The following is a 23,306-nucleotide window of genomic DNA, read 5'->3' on the forward strand; positions in this document are numbered from 1 at the left end:
GGCCAAGAAAATGTTCTTCCGTGACTTAATGTTGTCAGGTTGGTGAAAAGCAACATTTCAATGTAATTTTAGTTTGCATTTATTATTGCCATTTTTTCCCCTATGGTTAAGCACCGTTTGGATCTTTTGTCTGCATCGCCTCTTCTTTGCCCGGTTTTGTTGGGCTGCTGGATTATTTTCTTATTTCTAGGAGTTCATCCTATATTGGAAAGATCAGTCCTTACGGTGAGAACTGAAACTGTTGTCCCGCGTTGTCAATGGTCTCTTGATTCTGTGTATATTTTTCCATGTAAGTTTGTCATCATTATGTAGTCAAATTCCTCTCCCCCCCACCCCCCACTAGACTTTAAGTCAGAGTTTGTAAGGTGATAAAAGGAAGCGCCATTTAGTGAAAGGAGATGCAGGCCACTCCGCTGGAGGTGAATCAAGGGCACCTCACGCAGGGAAATTGAAATGTCTACCAGCAACTTAAAATGCATCCGTCCACCCTTCAGGGGAGGCGTTACTCTCTATCTGACTGTGCGTCTGGCGCCTGAGACTTTATTTCCCCAGCTCTCCACACCCACTTCCCCAGCGCCCTTGACCTCCCGCTGGCGTCTGAACCCGGCAGTGCCACTGCTCTGCCCGCCCACACCCCTCGGAACCGCGCTGGGCTCTCAGCTCTCCCTCTGTCGCAGGCAGGAGAGCCCTGCCTCGGGCGGCGCAGTCAACTCCCCTCCAGACCACCCTGGCGGGTCTGAGCTGGGCCAAAGGGACAGAGTCTAAGTGTTCGGGGTCTCATTCTCGGATGGCAACCGTGCCCTCTGAGTGTCACAGCCTCAGGGCAGGCCCAGGGCAGGCAGGGGCTGCCGCTTCTTGGCAGGGCGGCTCCCCGCTCTGACGACAGCTCGCAGAGGGGCGGGTACCGGGTTGGGGAGAAAACCAGCCTCCCGGGGCAGGTAGTCTCACGAAGACACCCATCTCTGAGCCGCGAAGAATATCCTGAAGAAACAGCATGGGGTGAGGCGGGGGACCCTCAGCCTGGCCCATATCCTGCCACCACTTCACCCTAGGGGGCGGGATCCGATGTCACCGCCCCCCAACTCCAACACCCTCGGAAGAGCAACTGCTCTGGCGGTTTCTTCCAGGCTCTGAGGGGGCGGGGCGTGGGAGGGGCGTTTTTGTACAAAGCTGAAACATTGTGGGGACAGGGGGCCACGGTGATACAACTCTACCGGAAACCTTTACAAAAACCCCTCTGCCTGTCCCATCCCGCAGGCCTCTAGGGTCACAGGCCTGAGCTGAGGGTGGCTTGGTTCAGAACGCCTCCCGCGCACCCCTGTCTACCGTCCAGCCAAGGCCAAGGGTAAGGACGGGCAGGCCTGGATCGGAGCTGAAAAACTTCCAGGCAGAGAGCCCAGGTGTAAGAAGGACACTGCAGTGGGCTCATACAGGAAGGGCTCAGGGAGCCCCCCTCACCTCAGGACACGGTCACGGGCAAGGGGCCTGGGAGGGGACCCATTCTATAGAGGATGAAGAGAGAGGAAACCTGGGTTCTGGGACCCTGTCCTGCTGTCCAGGCCACGTCCCTTTGAGAGACCCTCAGAGGCCATTGCGAAAGGGGCGCGGGCCCTCCGGATGGACTCTGGCCCTGCTCCGTGGCCCCAGGAGCGAGAGCCGACTCGGTTCTGTGCGACATCTGGAAAGCACGGGTTGGGGGAGCTCTCATGAACAATCATCCCGGAGTCCCCCGACCAGCCAGGGCCCCTCCTCCCCGCCTCCTTCCGTTTTCCTCCTGGCCCCACGGCACTGTGTGAACACCCAACCTTTCTTTGGAGACGGCACCAGGCTCACGGTGGTAGGTAAGACACGCTCCAGGTCTTTGCAGGCCCCCGGGAGGGGCAGCGGGTCCAAAGGGTGCATTTCAGAGTGGTCCTGTTCTGATGTGTTAACTATGACATTACCTTCGGCTCAGGGACCAGGCTGACGGTCGTAGGTAAGGCTGGGGTCTCCAGGAGGTGGGGGCAGCAGGGGGCAGGAGGCATGGAGAGGCTCTAGCCCGGGAAACGTGGGAAGGAATGACCTGGCTCTGGGGTCCCGGTTACGGAGACGCCACCTGTGCATCGGCCAATGATTCAGAGGAGGGTTCCTGGAGCGCACGTCCACCCCGGCCTCCTGAGGTCCTCTGGGAGCCGGCCGCTGGGCCTCCCCGGGGCGGCGGGCGGCGAAGGGAAGGCGGGTGGCGCTGCCCCAGTGAGTGCTCTCCTGGGACAAGGGAGCCGGGAGCAGGCCCAGGCCATGCACGGTCTCCGATGCAGCCTGCCTCCCCTCACCGACAGAGGCTCGCGTCCTCTCTTGATCTGGATTTCACAGGAGGTGACACCGTGTCTCTCTCCCTGGGTGGCGGGGCCAGCTACGGCAGGGCACGCAGGGTATCACATGCAGGCCAGGGCCCCGGCCGGGGGCACCCCAGCTGCGTTCAGCACACAGGGTGGGTTTTGAAATGGATCCCGGAGGCTGTGTTACGGAGACACCGTCTATTTTGGAGAGGGCAGCCGGCTCACTGTTGTAGGTAAGCCAGTCGGGGGCCGGAGGGCCGGGAACGGACAAAGGCACAGGGACTCCGGCGGAGCGGAGACTTAGGTGAAAGCCTGTTTTTATCAGTCGGGTCTGAATTCTTGTTTGGATGCAGACCAGAGCGGACAGGCTCCATCCTCAGTAATTCCAGGGACTGGCTGCGCCAAGGCCAGGTTCCCCTCCGCAGGGGCAATTGGTCCCCACTAGGAAGGGGTCCCCTTGTTCATCTCTGTCTCCTCGGGCGTGGCCCACCATGACCGTGACAGACGGAGAGCGTCTGGACACAGCGATGCCACGGTCCTGCTGCTTTCACGCCCACACAGAAAGGGACGGGCACAGGGGGGTGCGGGTGGGGGTCTCACGGGGCTGCGTAGGTCCTCTTGCTATAGCATTTCGGGTGGCAGGGTTGTCCCCCGGCCTCCGCCTCCCAGAGTTAAAATTCGGCTGAGAAAAAGGAAAGCGCGCTGGCAGGAGGACTTGGGGAGGAGGAGAGGAGGCCGCGGGGTGGTTTCCCTCTCAGGCTGCAGGGCTGTGCGGGTAACGAGAAGCTGTTTTTCGGCAGTGGGACCAAGCTGTCTGTCTTGGGTGAGTAAAAGGCTTCCCTGGGGAGAGTGCGATGTAAGGTTGGGGTCTCAGGAGGACCCCTCAGAGAGGACAGAGGCTGAGAACACTTAGGAAAAAGGCTCAGAACGTGTGGACGAGCAGGGACGAGCCCCTGGGGGTTCTGGGGGACGCTAGCTTCTGGAAGGAGAGGTTCTTGGTTTTGCACATGCCTGTTGTACTGTGGAACAACCAGCCACAGCATTTTGGAGCTGGGACTCGACTCTCTGTCCTAGGTAAGGCACAGGACCGAGGCAGCAGAGGGACGTCCGTTGGACCCGGCCGCTGTCCCCGCTCCCAGGCGGGGTGGTAGGGGGTTGAGCACGCTCTGTTCTCCCCAGGGTGGGGGGGTTCCACGGAGCTGTGTCCGCCTCCCTTTGGTGCAGCTCGGTTGACTCAGCCGTCAGTCCACCACCAGCCTCCTCATCCTTGTCTTGGTTCATCCTCCTTCTTACACAGCTGGGTTTGCCGGTCCTGAACAGCTTCGTTTGTCCTCGCTTTCCCCATTCGATGCTTTGGTCCTCTTCCTAATGGAATCTCTTTGGCCCCGAGCTGTGACGCCCGGCAGGGAAAGGTGGCCACATCTGCCCCCGGGTAGCTGAGACCTGCCCCCGGGAGGGAGGCCGCGGGTGGGTTTTACCACAGCCATCTGCTGCTGTGTTCCTATAATTCGCCCCTCAGCTTTGGAACCGGCACCAGGCTCACTGTGACAGGTACAGGGTCGAACTCCAGGCAGGGGGAGGGTGCCTGTGTTTGACCATGGGGGTCGGTCCCTGGGAGGGCAGTGGGGTGTGAAGACAGGATCAGAGCCACCCTTCCCTGCTGGAGCTCGGGGCCCGCCCTGCCCTGCCCGGAGCCTCCTGGCTTCACTCCACTGTATTTGTGCCGCGTCTCAGCGCTGGGCTCCATGCGCGGTCTTCGGCCCCTTTGTTTTTTTCTCTCTTCTCTTTATATTCTCCCAGCTCCTTCTCTCATCTCTACTTTTTCAATGGCTGCTGTTTGACTTACCCTTTCTTATCTGACCGTCTCTGTTTCCTCCCTCCTGTTTTGACTCTGGCCTCACGCTGTTCACTCCGCTGTGGCGAACAGCTCTGCCTTCTATGGGAATGTCCTCCCGGACACCTGCCTCCGGCTCAGCACTCTGCCCCTGCCTTCATCACCCTCCTCCTCTGCCTCGGCTGGTCTCCACAGACCCCTGGGCATGTCTCTCTGCAGTGGTTCAAGGGCTGAGGAGTGGCTGGGGGTCCAGACTGGTGGGGCTGGCGTGGTCTGAAGGACCATCCTGAGACCCCAGGGCAGAAGCCCCTGTCATGGCGTTGCGGGATCTGCAGGGGAGGGAGTCTCTGGAGGCACCATGCCTGGTAGGGGTTGGAGGACATAAGTCTGTATAAACTGCTGCACTGGAAAGGTGGGAAGGAGAGCAATAGATAGGAGGCCCCATTTTCTCAACCTCAGCATCCAGGCTGGGGTTACAGGTAAGAGATCCACTGTGAAACACTACCACACCATGACCGCGTCCGGGAGGAAGCAGGTGGCTGGAGGAGCGGGGCAAGGATGAGAGGGTCTGGGCTGGAGACACAGACAAGGCTGCAGGAGGGGGTCGTGGAGGCCCGAGACTGGTTGGCGCGATCAAGCTTTGTCCACAGATGGGGGCACATGCCGGGGACTGCAATGGCAACTGAAAAGTTCAAATGACTGGGATTCAAAGGGCCCGGGTTCCGGGGGAGGGGGCTCATGAGTTAGTGAGATGGATAAAACGGAGCTAACAATGCCAGGCGCTTGGGGGTCCTCACACTGGAACCTGACTCTGGTACAAAACCCTTTGTGAAGGACTCACCTTTAATGACCATTCTTTTCATTCCCATTGCTCACTGTCCCTGGGTCCCAGGATTTGCCTTTTGCCAAACCTGTGTCTTGACTTCCCTGTAAGAAACGTGTCCTGGATTTGGATCGAGTAGAGCTGTCTGGGTTGGCCATGCGGCTGCTGCCAAACCTCATACTTGTCGTCAACACAGAGCCAAATCCAGGGCACGGCAAATTCAGACAAGAAGGAGGGGGCCGGGGAGATGGATGTGGTTTCTCCCATCTCTCTGCGTCTTCAGATGGGGACATGACTTCAGACAACTCAGAACTGCATTCTCTCCCATCTGCCCGGCTATTAACAGACCCAAGAGTGCGCAGTACAGACTCTCTGATGAATTGGCCTTTGGACGTGGGGTTTTGCTCCTATCCAGCAACCAAGCTCTTACTGCTTTTAAGAAGGCAAAACTTGGCTGTGAATCCCAAACCTGGCAGGGGGCTTACTGGGCACTGGAGGGAAGAAAGGGCTCAACCCACGACAGTCATCCTGGGAGAGCAACCTCGTACCCCGTGCGCCCCAGTGTAGCTGGAAATGGGGACATCTGAGAAGATAACAGCCAGAGGCGCCTTGGTTCCTCAAGGCAGGTTACACACTTAAGGAAAAAAGGAAGGAAGGAAGGGAGGGAGGGAGAGAGGGAGGGAGGAAGGGAGGGAGGGAATTGGGTATAGTATATAGAAAACAATATAGTCAGATGCGATGGGAAAAGTGTCTCTTCTAGACAAGAAAAGCTAATTCTTATATGTGCCAGTGCCCAAACAAACACATACAGTTTACAAAACAGGGCAATGATAACTAGAAAGAGTCCATGTAGTTCCTGGGATTATGCTGCTAGTGAGAATCTTATGCCTCAAACTCTAGGCTCATTCAACTCTGCTATAGCCACTTCTAAGTCTCAAAGATTATATCGTGCACCAAAGAGGGCTTTGAACAAGGATGAAAAATAGACAGAGATACTCTTCTGATAGATGCTCAAACATGGCCCTGAGTGTAAGACTTTGCAAGGAAACCCAAGAAAATTGGGACATTTTTCTCCTCAGGGAGATGGAGAAGACATGGGGTGACTGAGAAGGAGGTGGCGGAGTCGAGGGCGAATGACACAAAGAATGGGACAGTGATCTCAAACCAAACAGGGCCTGCTACATAGCTTTGCTTTACGATGATCTTCTCCTCAGCACGCGCACATGCACATGCACACACACAGCCTCGACCCAGCCCCCACAGCTCTCAGACCAGCCCTGGCGCCCTCCCCTCTTCCCTTCCAGAGGACCTCAAAAGGGTGAAGCCACCCACGGTCACCGTGTTTGAACCATCGGAAGCAGAGATCGCCCGGACCCAAAAGGCCACGCTCGTGTGCCTGGCCACAGGCTTCTACCCCGACCACGTGGAGCTGAGCTGGTGGGTGAACGGCAAGGAGGTCCAGAGCGGGGTCAGCACGGACCCTCAGCCCTACAAGGAGCATCCCAACAACAACAACTCCAACTACTGCCTGAGCAGCCGGCTGAGGGTCTCCGCCGCCTTCTGGCACAACACGCGCAACTTCTTCCGCTGCCAAGTCCAGTTCTACGGGCTGGACGAGAACGACACGTGGGAGGAGACGGACGGCCCCAAGCCCGTCACCCAGAATATCAGCGCCGGGGCCAGGGGCAGAGCCGGTGAGCGGGGCCTGGGGGAGCCAGGCGAGGACCGAGGCGGACCAGGGAGACGCGGGCGCGAGCGGAAGCCGCCAAGGCCAGATCCAGGAAAAGGGGTGGGTGGGGAGAGGAAAGCCCACCATGATGGAGAACGGGGCACGTCGGGCTGCCTCTGCCCCAGATCCCCAGGCAGCACAGCCTCGCCGCCGGGCCCCTGACTCCTGGCCTGGGTGGCTCGGCGCCTGCGTGGGGTAGCCCCATCCCCTTCAGGGCTGCCACGTGCGTCCCACGGATGGCAAGGGCGCTGTGGCCAATGGGCACAAAGGGAAGCAGGGAGTGCCAGGCTCCCCTGGTCTGGGGCTGACTGCACGGCTGCCTCAGTGTCTCACCTGCTCATCCACTTCCCTCCCCTTCTTTCTTTCAGACTGCGGCCTCACCTCGGGTAAGTGACCCTCTGCTCCTTGCTCTCCACGTCCCGTGGTTTTGCTCTGGAACCTGAGAACGGTGGGGGTGGGGGGGGCAGAGATACCTGCTCACAGCACCTGCCTGCTCTCCCTTCCTGCCAACAGTGTCCTATCAGCAAGGGGTCCTGTCTGCCACCCTCCTGTATGAGATCCTGCTGGGGAAGGCCACCGTGTATGCAGTGCTGGTCAGCGCCCTGGTGCTGATGGCCATGGTAAGAGGGGCAGGGGGACAGGCAGTGTGAAGGTGACATTGAAGCACAGTGACTCAGAGCCAGGACTATAGGGACTCCGCCAGGGTCCGAGGTGGGCAGAGAGGAAGAGGGGGGTTTACCCGCATGTGTTAGAACACACCTTGCACCTCTGGGGTCGCAGTGGAAGAGCTGGGAGGGGAGGAGAAGCTGGGGTCACCTGAGATCCAGTGGAGCTTGTGAGGAGCCCTGTGCCTCTAGTCACTGGGCTGTGCTGCTTTCCCTCAGTCCCCGTCGCTGCAGGTGACTCCAAAACCTTCTCCTCTTCAGGTCAAGAGAAAGGACTCCTGACACCAGCTCCGAGGTGCAGCCGGGAACGTCCAGTCTTCTATCGCCCCAACGTGAACCCACCTTTTTCCATTCCTAGCCACTGCTTCTGAAGAGCCATTCTCGCCTCTTAGGGCGTCCCTATGTACCTGCACAGCTGGAGGCTCCTGACCGCCTCTCCCTAACCCCAGGGGCGCCCCGGCGGGCCTAATCAGACTGAACCAATAAAAACGGCCTGTTCTCGCTTGATTCTGCCTGGAGTGTCTCCTTATGTCTTGTGCCCATTTCTAAACTCTCATGGACGCCACTTAGGACAGAAACCAGAGGCATCCAGGGAAAGCGCAGTCCCCTGGGGTATGCGGGGCCCAGTCTGTGGCTGGCACTGCTCCTCCTTGTCGGGAACTTCAGGAAAGTGGAAGGTGGGGGTAGAGCGTGTTACTCCCAAACAGCCTGGAAAAGCGGACATGTTGACCGTAGCAACCTCTGACCTACCTGGACGCAGGGGCTCTGAAGGAGAGCTGACCTACACAGGTGTGTCCACCCGCCAACGGGTCGTGTCCCCTGGCTAACAAGGCCCGGTGTCACATTCGTCACCCCGTTCCTGTCAGCTGCCTCACTGGGTACATCGTTCACCTCCCCTTATCTCCGAGTGGGTTTCCCAGGTGAGAAGAGCATGCACTGACTTGGAGACGATGTCTTCCAGCTGAAGTTACAAATCTGCTTATAAATATCTCTCTCCAGTGAATTAACAGGTGTGCAAACGCATTTCGATGGCGCTAGAAGGATAGAGAATAGTTTCCCTAAAAGCAGGGATCAGCCCTATCACTATCTCTAGGAATCCTTCAAAACCTCTTTGCCGTCTCGCTCACCGAGGTGCTACAGCCTCCAGACGGCACGTGGGAGGGGCCCGCGACTGTGCTCCACCTCCTCGTTCCACACGCGCCCCACTCCTCTCATCCCCGAACCCCCTGGGCACCTTGCTTCCCGGCCATGCTGCACCCCTCGACCTGCAATGGTCGAGTCCTCTGCCTGCTACTTAGCCTCAAAGATTTAGCTCCAGCGTCTTCCCCACAGGAGGCCTTCTCTGGAGCTTCCCTGCCCCCAACTCCCTTGAGGCTGGGTAACACGTGCCCTATATTTTGCTGTCATCGTGCCCTGTGTGCACATCCTTCATGACATCACACTCAGTGGAAACCATCTCTTCGCTGGTCTGACACCCCCATTTGACCGTCAGCTTCTTGATGACGAGGCTGTGTTTTATTATGGTAACCCTGGGATATGGCATAGGACCCTGGTTCAGGGTAGGAACCCAATGAATTCTCTTTGAAGAAACGAATGAATAAATGAATGAACCCAAGGTGACCCAGTCCGGGAGCAGACATCGCTGTAAGGCCCGCCTGAAACAGCTACGTACCCTGCCGTCTGCAGGACCCCAGGACACAGCCTGCCCTCTCTCATGCAACACACACATGCTTTCAAGTGGGAGGTTGTGTGCACACACATATGTGTACACATATGCACATTTCTATACACACATGTATGTACACACTCATCGAACACATAAATTGCAATGCTTTGCTATGAACTTTTGAGAAAATAAAGATATCTAAGTCACAGTCCCCAAGCTTACCTGTTCCCAAAGGGGATAATTCACAAATAGAAATAGCTGAAAGGCAAAGCGATGCTTGGAAAGAGCCACAGGAGCTATCTGCTAAAATGCGGTCAGAGGCTAGTGCTCAAATTTCTGACCGGGGTGCTCAGGAAGGAGCCTGAGAAGCTGGGAAACTCTTCAGAGGAAGAACTGATCTCATTCGGCAACGTGGAAGAGCGGCCATGGCAGTCAAAGGCACAAACAAAAGCCGAAATAATGGGCTGGGAACTTCTGGGTACAAGGTTCAGACACAGGAGTGGTAAAACGTGAGGCTGAAAAGGCAGGCTGGTGCCCGTCACTCTGGGGATGGGCCAGCGTGCGGCCTGGCACGTAGTAGATGCTCATTAAATATCCGTGGACTACATGAAGGCTAAGGAGCTTGAACTTTGTTCAGGAAGCAATGGGAATTACAGAGGTTTCCGGGCAGTCTGTCCTGCTGCCATAGGTTGCTGTCACCTGCTCTATAAACCCCACCCCTCGCTCCTCCCACCAGGCCTGGCTATAAATGTGCAGGTGGGCCCGGTGAGTCCCAGACAGGAGACCCAATGGCACAGAAGAGCTCAGAGTGGCATGCCTTCCAGAGAGGGGCCTCTCTGCCCCGCCCCCACCAGCTCCAAGACCTTCCCCAAGCCCCTCCCCCGTCTAGAAAACACCCCCCATTGGCCTTTCCCCAGCCGCACTCCCTCAGACCAACCTCTGCCACCTGTGCTTCCTGCCTCTGCCCAGGGGCTGGGGGAAGGGAACCCGAGGGGAGGAAATCTTTTTGTATCACCATGTAGCATTGTGGCAACTTGGGGGGGGGCCACAATGATTCAAGTAGAGGGGATGCTTTTACAAAAAGCCCTGCCTGGGAAAATACCCCCCCACTGCTGCAGCGCAGGCAGCTCCGGGGCTGGGAGAGGCCCCCGGGGCTGGCCCCCGCGGAGGGCCCGCAGCACCCTGACTCGGGGCACACCTCTGCATCTCTCTGCTCCAGACTCGACTCCCCAGAATGCCAAGGGCCGAGGCAGCAAAGTGGGATCCTCATTCAGCGCCTCTCCTACATAAAGCCTGCCCTTTGACAAAGTACCTGCACGTGCGTTAATCATCAAGCACTCACAACAAGCCTGTGGGGAAGACATTTCACCATTTTTCAAATGCCACCGAGAAACTAAGGCCACCGAGGTCCTAAGTATCACCAGGCAGGGTCTATCTACCCTGGGACACTCCCCAACTCCAGCCCAACCACCCCACCAGAACCCCTTCAGATTTCACCAGCATGGCCACTGCGGCCGCCACCACGTACTGTCCCCAAGCCAAGTTCACTTCCTGTGCAAATTGGTGGTGACCCCCTGCAGGGTCCACATTACCCTGCTCCGCTCCTTCTGGAGGTGGGGAGAGAAAGCCAGGAGGGACAAGGAGGGTAGCCCGTCAGGCTGCGCCAAGGGAGCTGGAGGAGGGGGAGGAATTCTTAGCAGCCCCTTCCCACTGTGCTCCTATGCTGAGCAGTACTTTGGCCCAGGCACCCGGCTCACCGTGTTAGGTAAGAGCCACTCCAGGTGGGACAGAGGGTGGGCTGCTCAGCCCGGATGAGCCCCTGAACCCTGACCCTCCGGGACTGGGCGCTGGACCCTCCGAGGGACCCAAGTCCGGGAAGGTGGGGTTTGCGCCTGGGTCCCCGGGGCTGTGCAAACACCGGACAGCTGTACTTCGGGAAAGGTTCCAGGCTGACAGTGCTCGGTAAGGAAGGCAGCTGGGGGTCCGGAGCGCTCTGCGGGACAGGATGGACAGAGGCGGACAGCTCCCCAACTCCATTCAGGCGCAGGGCCGCCCCGCGGCGGGGGACTCTGGGTTCTGGGTGCTGAGCGAGCTGTGGAGCGGGCAGCGTGTCAGGGGACCTGGCCGAGGGCAGGGCAGCAGCAGAGGACAGCGCCAGGTTTTTGTCCTGGGTGTCGGTGCTGTGAGCACAGATACTCAGTATTTCGGCCCCGGCACCCGGCTGACCGTGCTAGGTAAGCAGAGGCGCCAGGGGGACCAGGAGGGGCAGCGGGGACGCTGCGGGGCGCCAGGGGTGGCGGCGCCTGTTTTTGTGCTGTGCGCGGGTGCTGTGAGCCAGAATACTCAATACTTCGGCCCAGGCACACGGCTGACCGTGCTAGGTAAGCGGGGACGCCCGCGGGGATGCATGCGGGTTTTTGTGCGGGGCTAGGGGGCCGTGACGCAGAGACCCAGTACTTCGGAAGCGGCACGCGGCTCCTGGTGCTCGGTGAGCGGCGCGGGGCAGGTTTTGGTGGGGAGCGCTGGGGCTGTGCTCCGCAGGCACCGCCCTGACCTTCGGGGCCGGCAGCCGGCTGACCGTGGTGGGTGAGTGGCCAGGGGACTCGGAGGCGGGTAGGGACGGAGGGCGGTGGCGCTGGGTCCTTCCCCTTCTGGGCACCTGGTCACCTGCGCTGCGCTGTGCCCGAGCGAGGCTGGGACGCGGGGCCGGGAAGCGGCTGTGGCGCGCCGGGGTTTGCGTGCGGGGCTACCTCTCTGTGCTCGTATGAGCAGTACTTCGGCCCGGGCACCAGACTCACGGTTGTAGGTAAGAATCGGTGTCTCCCGGGACCCAACCCCAGCCCCCGGATCTGCGGAGAAGGGTGGGCGGCCGGAGCTGGGGCGCGGCGAGTTTCCCTCCGTGGAGCAGGCTCTGCACAGGGGAATCGCGGTGAGGGCTGCGGGTCCGAGCACGTGGACGGAGGGTAAGAGGGGCTTTTGAGTCTGTTTTCCTCATCTGGGGTATTTAGGGACACGGTGGGCGATGGCGAAGGGGATTTATAGAACGCTGAGAGCCGCTAGATTGGAGAAAAAGACTGAGACAACCTGGGCTGGAGAAAAGGGGTCGGTGGGGTGAGGTTTCACTGCTGCCCAGGGGGAAAGCGCTGGGTGGGGGGCAGGAGAAAGCAGGGGCGAGCCCAGAGAGCAGGCACCCCAGACCTGGATCCTGGGAGCTGTAGGTGGAGGGAGCCCTGAGAAGCGGAGGGGGAAGGAGGACGAACACGGTGGAAGAGAGAGGCCAGGAAGACAGAGAAATACGAGTCACTGAGGAAAAGCCGGGTTTTGTTTTGTTTTTTAGATTTATCATAAGCGCAGATTTGAAATTCAATTTAAAACCCTGACTCTCCTAAGCCTCAGGCCCCAGGGGGCCTGAGGGTGAGGAGGGCAGCACACAGTCCTGCCCGCGGCTGGTCCCTGAGTGGGGACAGTAACCTCAGCCACCGGGGTGCATTCACCCCCAGATGGACCTCCCCTGCCCCCAGCCTGAAATCATTGTCCTCCCCCTGAGTATTCCCCCTAGAACGGTCTAGATGTCGTGGGACGGTCATTTGTCCCAAACGCATCAAAAGGCAGGTACTTTGCTGTGAGGCGAGGAAAATTCTCTGGAGGATCTGAGGCTCCTAGAGCTGGGAAGGGGCCTTCAGTGTCACCTGGTGATGGGAATGTTGAGGCCAGAGAGGGGAGAACCTCGTAACGCGGGTTCTTCGGTAACCACCAGCACTGGCTGTAGTTAGACTCATGAAGCCAGGGCCAATGGGGCCGAGCCGGCGTGGCCCAGAGGGAACGCGGGCTCCCTGGGGTCGGCCAGGGTGGAGGGCAGGCCTCGACTTTAGAGCCGGGTGTGCCCACGCCGCAGCCCCTGGCTCGCTAGGGATCGGTGACCTTGGGCAAGTGGATCTGCATGATCCTCAGGTCCCTACACTGCGCAACATCATCCACGAAGCCTTCCACTTCCTGTTGTTGTGAGGACTGCAAGAGAAGGCACTTGTAGAGTATCCAGCAAGGGGTGGCTGGTTGTAATTCAGTGCTCCCCGTCTCCACCCTTGATTGCTTAGGGGTGGGGGAGGGGCGTCACAGGTGAGCCCAGGGCCACAGCAGGGGCAGGGTTTGGCCTGTGGATAATGCATGAGGGCTGGAGGCAGGGCGGGGAGGTGTAAGGGGTGGGTCAGGAACAGGGAAGACAAACTGCACAATTCGCACGCAGAGCAAACGCACACACAAGTGGGCGCACTCACCAGTCCACACCCCGCACACTCACAAGTGTGGAGGCATCACTAACTGGCCGGCCCTGACAGCGGGGCCGCGGAGACAGTGCTTCAAAGTGTCACGACGCTCCTGCCTCTGCCTGTCCTCCTGCCCCCCTGTCCCATCAGCAAACGCTGCGGGGAGCGTCACACATGGCTCAGAGGACATCTTTGATGTCTCCACTGGAGACTGAGCGTGTGCCAGGCGAGGGGGCCGAAGGGTGCCTGTGCGGTCCCCCTGGAGGGCTGGGGGCATCCTAGAGGCAGGGTCTCGGGGCTGAGAGCAAAGAACCAGGCTGCGAGCGGAAGGGTGGACGGAGCCGGTACTGCAAACGTCAGTTAGGACGTGACCATTTCACTCTGTAGAGTAAACCAGTAACCGTCGCCCGTAAAGCCCTCGGGACAGAGGAGCAGTGAGCAGGGAAGAGCTCCCGGGAGGGGAGCTGACATGCAGGGATGCAGGACCAGCTCGGAGTGAAAATGCGGGGGCTCTTGTTAGAAAGTGATGTAGAATTTCAAAATGGTGACAGCAGCCCTTAATCCAAGTGTGCGGGGGCCTTGCCGCGTGTGGGGCCCTGCATGCCCTGCAGCCGTGACCCCGCTTCCGCAGAGGGAGGAAGTGCCACTCGGAGGGGCGTTTTCTCCTTCTTCCAGGCTGACCTAGATTCTCATAGGGATGAGGTTTCTTCACTTTTAACAGAATTGCTCAGAAACAAACAACATGCGTGGAAAGCAAAGATCGGGTTAAATGGGTGGAGAACAGCCCAGAGGAAGGGAGCCTGCTGACCAGAAGGCTGCGGGGGTTCGCGGGGAAGCCCTTCCCCTGTGGCCCGGACACCTGTAGACAGGCTGAGGACGCACCCTGCGTCGTGACAACGGGGGGCCACAGGTGGCTCTGAGGTCCTCAGATGCTCATTTGGGAAGCTCTCCGCTGGGAAAGTACAGCATTTGGAAACGAAGGGTCAGAGGGGCTTGTTGAAGCCTGAGTTGCCTCTGTCAGAGCTGAGGAAGACTCCCAGGCTAACACGGAGGTGAAGGAATGGCTGGGATGACTTCATGAACGACAAAAATGTCAGGGGCACACCCCACGAGAGGGTACCCTTGCCTGAGTGCCCGAAAATGTGCCATTTGTGCACTGTCGTCTGAACACAACAAGCCCAGCTCCCAAGTTGTCCCCAACTCCCCTGTCCTCCTCAGCTGCTTAGATTCAGATACAAACAACCAACTGAGGGCAGGGGTTTCTGGTCCTTGTATCATTGAATCTCCACGCCCCCTCTGTCCAGTCAGTGTTGCGACTGTCCCTATGGAGCAGGAAAAAGGATGCAGAGAAAGCCAAGTGCTGAAGTCGCAGGCATGGGCAAAGTCCGTTCTGAGATTTGGATCCTGTTACTCGGATTCGAACCCAGTGCTCCATTTAAATAACTACTAAAATGGTGAGACGTAGACAGGTAGCTTTTATCGATGGAGAAGAAATCAAATAATATACTCAGAAGATTAGGCAGCGGCGATCCTAATGTCTCCTTAAGGGGATGGAGAGGCAGTAGATGGTGATGCCCAAACTAATGGCCTGCTACATAGCTTTGCTTTACGATGACCTTCTTCTCAGCACGCGCACATGCACATGCACACACACAGCCTCGACCCAGCCCCCACAGCTCTCAGACCAGCCCTGGCGCCCTCCCCTCTTCCCTTCCAGAGGACCTCAAAAGGGTGAAGCCACCCACGGTCACCGTGTTTGAACCATCGGAAGCAGAGATCGCCCGGACCCAAAAGGCCACGCTCGTGTGCCTGGCCACAGGCTTCTACCCCGACCACGTGGAGCTGAGCTGGTGGGTGAACGGCAAGGAGGTCCAGAGCGGGGTCAGCACGGACCCTCAGCCCTACAAGGAGCATCCCAACAACAACAACTCCAACTACTGCCTGAGCAGCCGGCTGAGGGTCTCCGCCGCCTTCTGGCACAACACGCGCAACTTCTTCCGCTGCCAAGTCCAGTTCTACGGGCTGGACGAGAACGACACGTGGGAGGAGACGGACGGCCCCAAGCCCGTCACCCAGAATATCAGCGCCGGGGCCAGGGGCAGAGCCGGTGAGCGGGGCCTGGGGGAGCCAGGCGAGGACCGAGGCGGACCAGGGAGACGCGGGCGCGAGCGGAAGCCGCCAAGGCCAGATCCAGGAAAAGGGGTGGGTGGGGAGAGGAAAGCCCACCATGATGGAGAACGGGGCACGTCGGGCTGCCTCTGCCCCAGATCCCCAGGCAGCACAGCCTCGCCGCCGGGCCCCTGACTCCTGGCCTGGGTGGCTCGGCGCCTGCGTGGGGTAGCCCCATCCCCTTCAGGGCTGCCACGTGCGTCCCACGGATGGCAAGGGCGCTGTGGCCAATGGGCACAAAGGGAAGCAGGGAGTGCCAGGCTCCCCTGGTCTGGGGCTGACTGCACGGCTGCCTCAGTGTCTCACCTGCTCATCCACTTCCCTCCCCTTCTTTCTTTCAGACTGCGGCCTCACCTCGGGTAAGTGACCCTCTGCTCCTTGCTCTCCACGTCCCGTGGTTTTGCTCTGGAACCCGAGAACGGTGGGGGTGGGGAGGGCAGAGATACCTGCTCACAGCACCTGCCTGCTCTCCCTTCCTGCCAACAGTGTCCTATCAGCAAGGGGTCCTGTCTGCCACCCTCCTGTATGAGATCCTGCTGGGGAAGGCCACCGTGTATGCGGTGCTGGTCAGCGCCCTGGTGCTGATGGCCATGGTAAGAGGGGCAGGGCGGGCAGGCAGGTTGGAGGGAGAGCGTGAAACATCGTACAGAGGGTGGGACGGGATCTCAGAGCCTGACCTTGGCCCTGATATAAGCTTTCACCTCCAGGAAATTGTAACGGGACTGTCAGCCTGGAGGGGAACATGTAGGGATCATTACAGACTGCCTCATGGGGGCAAGGGGGGAGTCAGGTAGCCCTTCCCAAAGTCAGGGGCAGAATCGGCCCCCTCTGACCCTCTCCTACTCTCCATGGCCCATAGGACCCTAACAGTGTCCTCTTTTCTGCAGGTCAAGAAAAAGAATTCCTGAGACCAGTTCCCAAAGCACGTCCTGAGTTCTTAATCCTCACCCGAGACGCACCTTTATGTGCTTCCAGTCTGCGTCCCTCTCCACCTCTGATCACCTTCCTACATAGATACCTGTCCCTTCTCTCTGGGGCCCTGCAGACTGAGCTCCTCAACCCTGGGTCTGAACTAGACTAAACCAATAAAAATGTCTTGCTGGACCTGGTTGTGTTTAAGTGTCCATGGAGTTCTGCCCTTCGAAGACCCACCTTCTTGTGTGGGGAGAGCACCACCTCTCAGGCATATGGAGTGACTGACCGTCCTCTCTGATCAATGCGGTGCCTCCCATTCATCCTGGTGGAGGGTGGGCTGTATGGTCCATACCCAGGCATTCTGGGGCCCCAGAATGTACCATCAGTCTAAAGGGCAATGTTCTGGGCTCTTGAAAAAGGATGAGCCCAGGTGACCCATAACTCCTCCCCGTCAGTATAAGACAGCGGACAGCGTATTCCTGTGGGCTAGGATGCCCGGTTTTTTCTCAATTCCAGATTCACGTTTCATTTACTGCACATTTAGGTTTTATCTGTGTCTGTTAACACCTCCATCTTATCCTGTTTTGGGTTTTCGGCACAAGATTTAGTTCTGTTCTGCATGTCTAGGTTAGAATCGTAAAGAAGGCACAGAGGTAAAAATACTGAAACGAGAAACCTAACGATTTCCCAGAGGTGGGACACAGGGGGTCAGGTCCTGGAGGAGAAATGGGGACAGGAAGCAGGGCTCGGGGGCGGGGGGCCAAGGTGCTACACCCTCATAGCCCTTCCAGTGGGCACCTTCACTTAACGGGACAAAGACCAGGCCACCCCAGAGGCAGCACACGGAGTGTCCCCACCTGGGCAGATGGTCACCTTACTCAGTAAACTCTACATGCAGGTGGCATTCGCTGCCCTGGGGGGTGGGAGGGGGGTGCGTGCAAGTAGAGGAAAGAAGGCATAGATGGAGGGTGAGAAAGGTCATGTGTAAGTTACTCGAGGCCGAGTGTCAGGGGGGAGAAGGAAGTCCGAAAGCTGAGAAAGGGCAGAGAAGAGGGAGGCCTCTCTGACGGCCTGCTTTGCTCCAGACTTGGGGCCGGGCACTGTCCTTGCCCAGTTAACCCCCACAGCAACCCTCGGAAAGCAGGGAGAGGTGAAGAAGCCACAGGTCATCCATCAACTGACTGGTGAGCTGTGAAACTGGCACATTCCTCTGCAGACGGCAATTCAGGAAGTGTTCCAAGGCCTGAGCAGGACGGTGCGATTGCCGCAGGTGACCCTACAGCAGCTGCTCCCAAGCTCCGGGGCGGGACCCACCGTAAGAGCACGAGGCGGCCTTGAGTCCTGAGCGTGTCTGTTTCCCAGCGCTGCTGTAACAAAGAACCACAGCCTTGATGGTTTCAAACAAAATGCGTTCCCTCACTGTCCTGGAGGCCAGAAGTCCAAAGTCAAGGTGTCAGCGGACTGCACTCCCTTCACAAGGTCTAGGGGAGAATTCTTTGTTGCTTCTTCTCATGTCAGTTGGCTCCTGGCATTCCTGAGGGTGTGGCAGCCGCACTCCAACCTAATGTCTGTCTTCATGTCACTTTCTTCCCTGTGTCTCTGTGCCTAAGCGTCCCTTCTCCTTTTTCTTACCAAGTCAGGACTCATTGGATTTAGGACACACCCTAAATTCAGAAGGATGTCATCCTGAGGTCCTTAATGTTTATATCTGCAGAAACATTTCCATATTAGGCCTCATTGGTGAGTATGAATTTAGGGGGGACACTTCATCCCACTACACTGAGTATCCAGGAACCGGAAGTGAGGGAGGTTTCCAAATCATCTCACATAGGCCAGGAAAGGCTGTGGCGCAGGGCAGGGGTGGCCTAGAAGAACCATCCCACGGGTATAACTTCCCATCAGTCGTAGTTCTCTCTAGGTTTCTCTAACTGCAGTACCGTTGTTTTCTATTTGTTGTTGCTGCTGCTGTCTATTTGTTTTTGTAATGACTAAAAAAGCCCCAAATCAAAGGAGGCAGAGTTTAGGCCCTAGACCAGCGCCCGTAAAAGCAGGGCCTTCCATTCTTCCGACACGTGTGGTAGTCCCTCACAAGGGCGGGGTGGAGAGAGGGGCAGCTGAAGGGACCGTCAGTGCCTCAGAGGGAAGCAGGCGTTGCATGGGCCAGAGGGAGTGGACTGGGACGGGGTGTTAGGGGCGGGGCTGTGGGGGGACGGGGGTTTGGACCAGCAGAGCTGTGAGGAAGGAGCTGAGCAGAAGTAGGGCAAACATCAAGGTGCAGGTGGGAGAGTGGGGTTACCCTCACCGAAGAGAAATGGGGTCTGCGGGCTTGGTGGTTGTCATCTTGGGGGCGCTAAAAGCAGAGACCTTAGCAGGTGGGAGGATGTGGGAGACGCGGCTGGTCCGCTCCTGGGGCTCGCCCAGGTGAGCAAGGAAGGCATGTCCCCTGCAGGAGGAATGAGTCGATGCAGGAGACCTAACAGAGATGCAGAAAGCTACAAGCTCCGTCCGGTCCCCACCCGACACCCCCCGCGCCCCAGTCTTCACAGTCCTCACAGCCATGGAGAACCGGCACTCGCGATGGCTCTTGAAGCTCTGTGTGTACAACCAGCATGTCTCTCAGACAGACAGCACCACCCCGAGCGTTCAGCTCATGGGCCCTGGGAGGTTAGGCTCCTCTGTGTCTGCCTCTCTTTCTCTAGAACCTAAGTGGGTCCTCTGGGCATCCCACCCCCTCTCCCACAGGTGACACTGAGCCCAGATGGGTTAGACGCAGGGCGTTTATTGTCGGAATGGGGATTCTGCTGAGAGGACAATGGGATGCTGGGGCCAGGGGAGTAAATCAGGCTTGTCCTCATAAGTGGCCAGGACATAAGGACACTCCAGTTAAAGGGGCCCTGAGGGGGTTTCTGTGCCCAGAAGTATTCATGGAATGGAAAACATTAAGGCAATGTCTCACCTACTTGGGCCTGTCAAGCTGTTCAGTCTCAGGCTGATTTGAGTTTCAGCCCATTAAGGAAAACTGTGGGCAGAATATAGTCCAGGGGCAAATTTCACAAGTGACAACTTGTGCAGGGATAGAGCATCCTTACTGATGGAAGAGACTGAGAGGTCAAGCATCTCTAGAAGGATGCCCAGGGCACCCCGAGCTCTCACCATCCCATGGGGGCACAGCTGGGCTCACCATGGTAGCAGCCCAGGGAAGGAACCTCAACCCTGTGGCCTTTAGAGATTTATCCAGAAATTCGGAGGAGAAAGGAGACATCCAGCTGGTCATGCAATAATGGGAATGTCCTGATTGGGTGAAGGGAGTCCCGTGGGGAGGGGCTAGTCTAGTCACTGTCATATGTTCAGAAGAGTTGTCCTATCAGCATCAGTATCCGCTGGAGACCAGCAACCCTTCCAGTAAGCAACCCATGGCCAGGCTGCATAAGCTTGGGCAGTGGCCATGGGGGATAGACAGGCTGGGACCCCCTAGAGACAAAGACTTTTTCTCTCTTGAGTAAGTGACTGTGACTAGAGAAGAGTGAGTGGAAGAAAGAAAAAAAGAATGTTGATGATGGTATAGAGAAGAAGTGGTTCATACATACAATGGAATATGACTGTCATAAAAAAGAGTGAAATCTTAACCATTTGCAACAACATGGGTGGACCTAGAGGGCATTAGGCTCAGTGAAATAAGTCAGGGAAAGGCAAATGCAGTACGATTTCACGTTTATGTGGAATCTAAAAAAATAAATAAATAAATGAACAAACAAAACAGAAACAAACTTGTAGATACAGAGAGAAAATCCATGATTGCCAGATGGGAGGGGAATTGGAGATTTGCATAAAAATTTGAAAGGGATTAAAAACACAAATTGCCAGTTATAAAAATAGTCATGGGGATGTAGAGTAGAGTATAGGGAATATAGTCAATAATATTGTAATAACTGTGTATGGTGTCAGATGGGTATGAGACTTCTCACGTGGATCATTTTTTAAGTTACATAAATGTCTTATCACTGTGAAGCTAATATAACAACGTATGTCAATTGTAATTGAAAAATAAATTTTAAAAAATGAAAAAAGGATTTTGGAACAAGAGAGTTTGGCATATGAGCAAGGGATCCCGAAAGACACTAATATCTCCCTTTCCTGCTCTGAGCCATTTCCCCATTTTTCTCCTTCCATGGGCCCCAGGGAGTGGCACCCTGAGTGACCTCAGCCCCTAGCAATACGTGTGACACGGCTCCAGAGGTCCCATAAAGGAGAAACTTCGTGAGGTCTGTCTTCGCAGGGATGGACGTGGGAATGGGAACTGGTACTAGAGAACTGGTGCTCCTAAAGCTGTACGTGTAGAACCAAAACGCGCTCCCACCTCGATGTGTTACGGGTAGGGGTGTTGAGATGCTGGTGGAGACCTCGGGAATCGCTCCAAGCCCCGGGTCCGCTCCTAGCTTTGCTGCTCACCTAAGGGTGAATCTGTCCTCTGCAGCCCCGCTGAGCGCTCCTTCAACGTTCATCACCACGTCCCCTTCGACCACAGGCAGGTGGAAATTACCCTCTGCCATGTACGACTCACAGTAGAGACGGCCACCATGCCTGAGCAACAATTTTAATTACAATTCATTCTCGTTACTCGTGGCAGACTCCCGTGGTTTCCAGAAAGGTTATGTCTGGGCCTTGACACCCCGTCACATGAGGTGTTATCCATCCCGTCTGGGCCTGGAACGCAAAGCGTTCCCTGCCTCCACCCAGGTGTGGGTGTCCTCCCTTCCCATCGCGGGACTTTCTTCTCTTGCCTGTGCTTGTGGACCCGCAGTCCCTGGGTCCTTAGCACCCCTCTGCCTCTCCTTAAGATTTATTGTGACAACAGTTGGCTGCACCCTGAATCACTTCCCTCCAGCAGACAACATATTCTCTGCTCCCCATAGCCCTCCCCCACAGTCCCAACTACATGTCTTTCTCCTCCATCTCCATCCATGGTCTTTACCTCTGTTGCTCTTGGACCCCTTGAGGGCCTCTTGGCAAAGATGGGGCCCCAGAGGTGAATCAGTGGATGTGTACGTGAGCAAGAAGGGCCTGATGATGAGCCCCCAGCTGTGACTATTCCCACCGAAGTTTCATCGACCTGCTCTAACTTCCCTCACCTGTCCTCTGTGAGTATGAGGGGTGGTCTTGACGGGAATACTGCATCCTGTCCAGACTCGCTGGCGTGAGTGAGTTTTAACATAGTGACTTCATACTGATCCTGGGCACGACCCCTTCTGACCAGGACTAGGCCATCCCAGCAATTACACCTCAGCCTTCGGCACCCCCCCTCCCACAGTGGGACTTGATCTTGACTGGATCTTGGACTCATTGACACTCTGGTAGGTAATGAAGAATAAACTGCAGAGTCTTGACTCCCTCCCCAGAAAACTCTTTACTTGTCCCATTAGGCCATTTCCTCACTGGACAGCTCTACAAAGAATTCGGCCTGATGGGTGTCCATAAAACTCTGTGTAGTGCCCTTCATTGGTCATGCTTATACACCTATGAGAGCCCTTCTTAAGATGCCTTGAGCCAAGAGTCCACAAATCTACGAGAGACAGAATAAGCTGAAGCCTTAAAAGCTTGAGTTTGCAAAATGGAAAACATGCAGGAGGTAGGTGAGAACATAACATAAAGAATATGGACTTTACTAAAATTCACTTCTGAGGATGCGAACAAGTCACTCATGAGTAAAAGTAGAGTCAGCCATTAGATTTCCAAATAACACCCTGAAACTATGCCAGATATCATTTAAGATAAATTTATGATAATGTTATGCATAATAATAGTGGATAAAGCAAAGCTGTGAATCTTACAGAAACCTAACAAAATGCACGTTCCTATTACTATCAATAAAAATTAAATCATGCAGTTTCCTTTAATCCTATAAAAGGAGAGAAAAGGCGTGTAACTAGTGTCACATAGGTGGCAATGTGGTGTGCTTGGATCCTATGCTGGTCTTTTAACTGTAATAGTGTCTTTATGTTTGAAACTATGTTAAAGAAATCAAATTGACCCTACTGCATTATTTTCCAAGTAAGTCAGAAACTAAGTAAGTTTGAATTTCAACAATATTTGCAATAAATAAATGGAACAGTAGCTTTCAAAAATGAAAAAAAAAATGTATATATGGACTTCAAAGCCAAAGAGACCCAGGTTCAAGCCTTAGATCTGCCACTTATCAGCTATGCAGCCTGGGGCAAGGGACCAGCTCTGAGACCTAGCTTTCCTTCCCATAAAGTGAGCTCAGTGACAACCCCAACTTCACACTAGGTGACTTCATTTTATTTAATCCACATGCCAGTTGTTATCACAGCATCAATAAACATCAGCTGCGATTATAATAATTAGTATCAGCCCAAAGATTTCTTTCAGGCTAAACGTACCCAGTTGTCTCATTTTTGTCCCACATGGCACAGTTTTGAGCACCCCCCGCTCTCTGTAGCCCAGCCACCCTGTTCTGAGAACATTTCCTAAAAGTGTGGTGTCCAGAGTAGGGGGTTCTGGCCCCCAGGGGGCAAGAGGGAGCTGTACCTCCTTATGTTCAATGGCCTCTCCCCTGGGCCCGGTGGGGCAACTTTTCACCCCATTGAGTCACAGAGCCCCGTTTTCGCTCCAGCCCGGTCTTTGTCACACACACTGCAATGTGTTCAATGCGGGAGCCACGTGCTCCCCTTCCAGTGTTCAGAAGGCTGGTTCTCTCTCGTGTTTTTGGAGGTCGGCTCGGGGCGGGGAGTGCTTGTTTAATTTTACCGTATTTCTTCAGTTCATCTCTCCAGCCGATCGCTTTTCTGCAGGATTCTCATCGTGGCTCCTCGCATTTACCCCTCCAGCCTCAGGCCTGCTCCGACACCATGGCCATGCCTTATTTATTCTTATACAAGTTGTTCATGAAATTCATAGGAAGATGGTA

At 56.3% G+C, this 23,306-nt stretch overlaps 2 gene segments (V, D, J or C); both read left to right on the forward strand.

Annotated features, from left to right (window-relative positions):
* The window catches only part of LOC129063362 (T cell receptor beta constant 1-like), a 47,617-nt gene extending 39,874 nt beyond the window's left edge, over positions 1–7,743 (forward strand). The window contains 5 exon segments of the C gene segment in view: positions 3,105–3,141; positions 6,280–6,669; positions 7,073–7,090; positions 7,218–7,324; positions 7,631–7,743. Coding sequence covers positions 3,105–3,141; positions 6,280–6,669; positions 7,073–7,090; positions 7,218–7,324; positions 7,631–7,651 — 573 coding nt within the window.
* The window catches only part of LOC129063361 (T cell receptor beta constant 1-like), a 117,753-nt gene extending 101,189 nt beyond the window's left edge, over positions 1–16,564 (forward strand). Inside the window, 5 exon segments of the C gene segment in view lie at positions 11,805–11,841; positions 15,015–15,404; positions 15,808–15,825; positions 15,953–16,059; positions 16,354–16,564. Coding sequence covers positions 11,805–11,841; positions 15,015–15,404; positions 15,808–15,825; positions 15,953–16,059; positions 16,354–16,374 — 573 coding nt within the window.
* The last annotated feature ends 6,742 nt before the right edge of the window (positions 16,565–23,306 follow it).

The sequence above is a fragment of the Pteronotus mesoamericanus genome, unplaced genomic scaffold, assembly GCF_021234165.1.
Source record: "Pteronotus mesoamericanus isolate MK-2021 breed Mesoamerican mustached bat unplaced genomic scaffold, CSHL_Meso_final scaffold_85, whole genome shotgun sequence".
Taxonomy (NCBI): domain Eukaryota; kingdom Metazoa; phylum Chordata; class Mammalia; order Chiroptera; family Mormoopidae; genus Pteronotus; species Pteronotus mesoamericanus.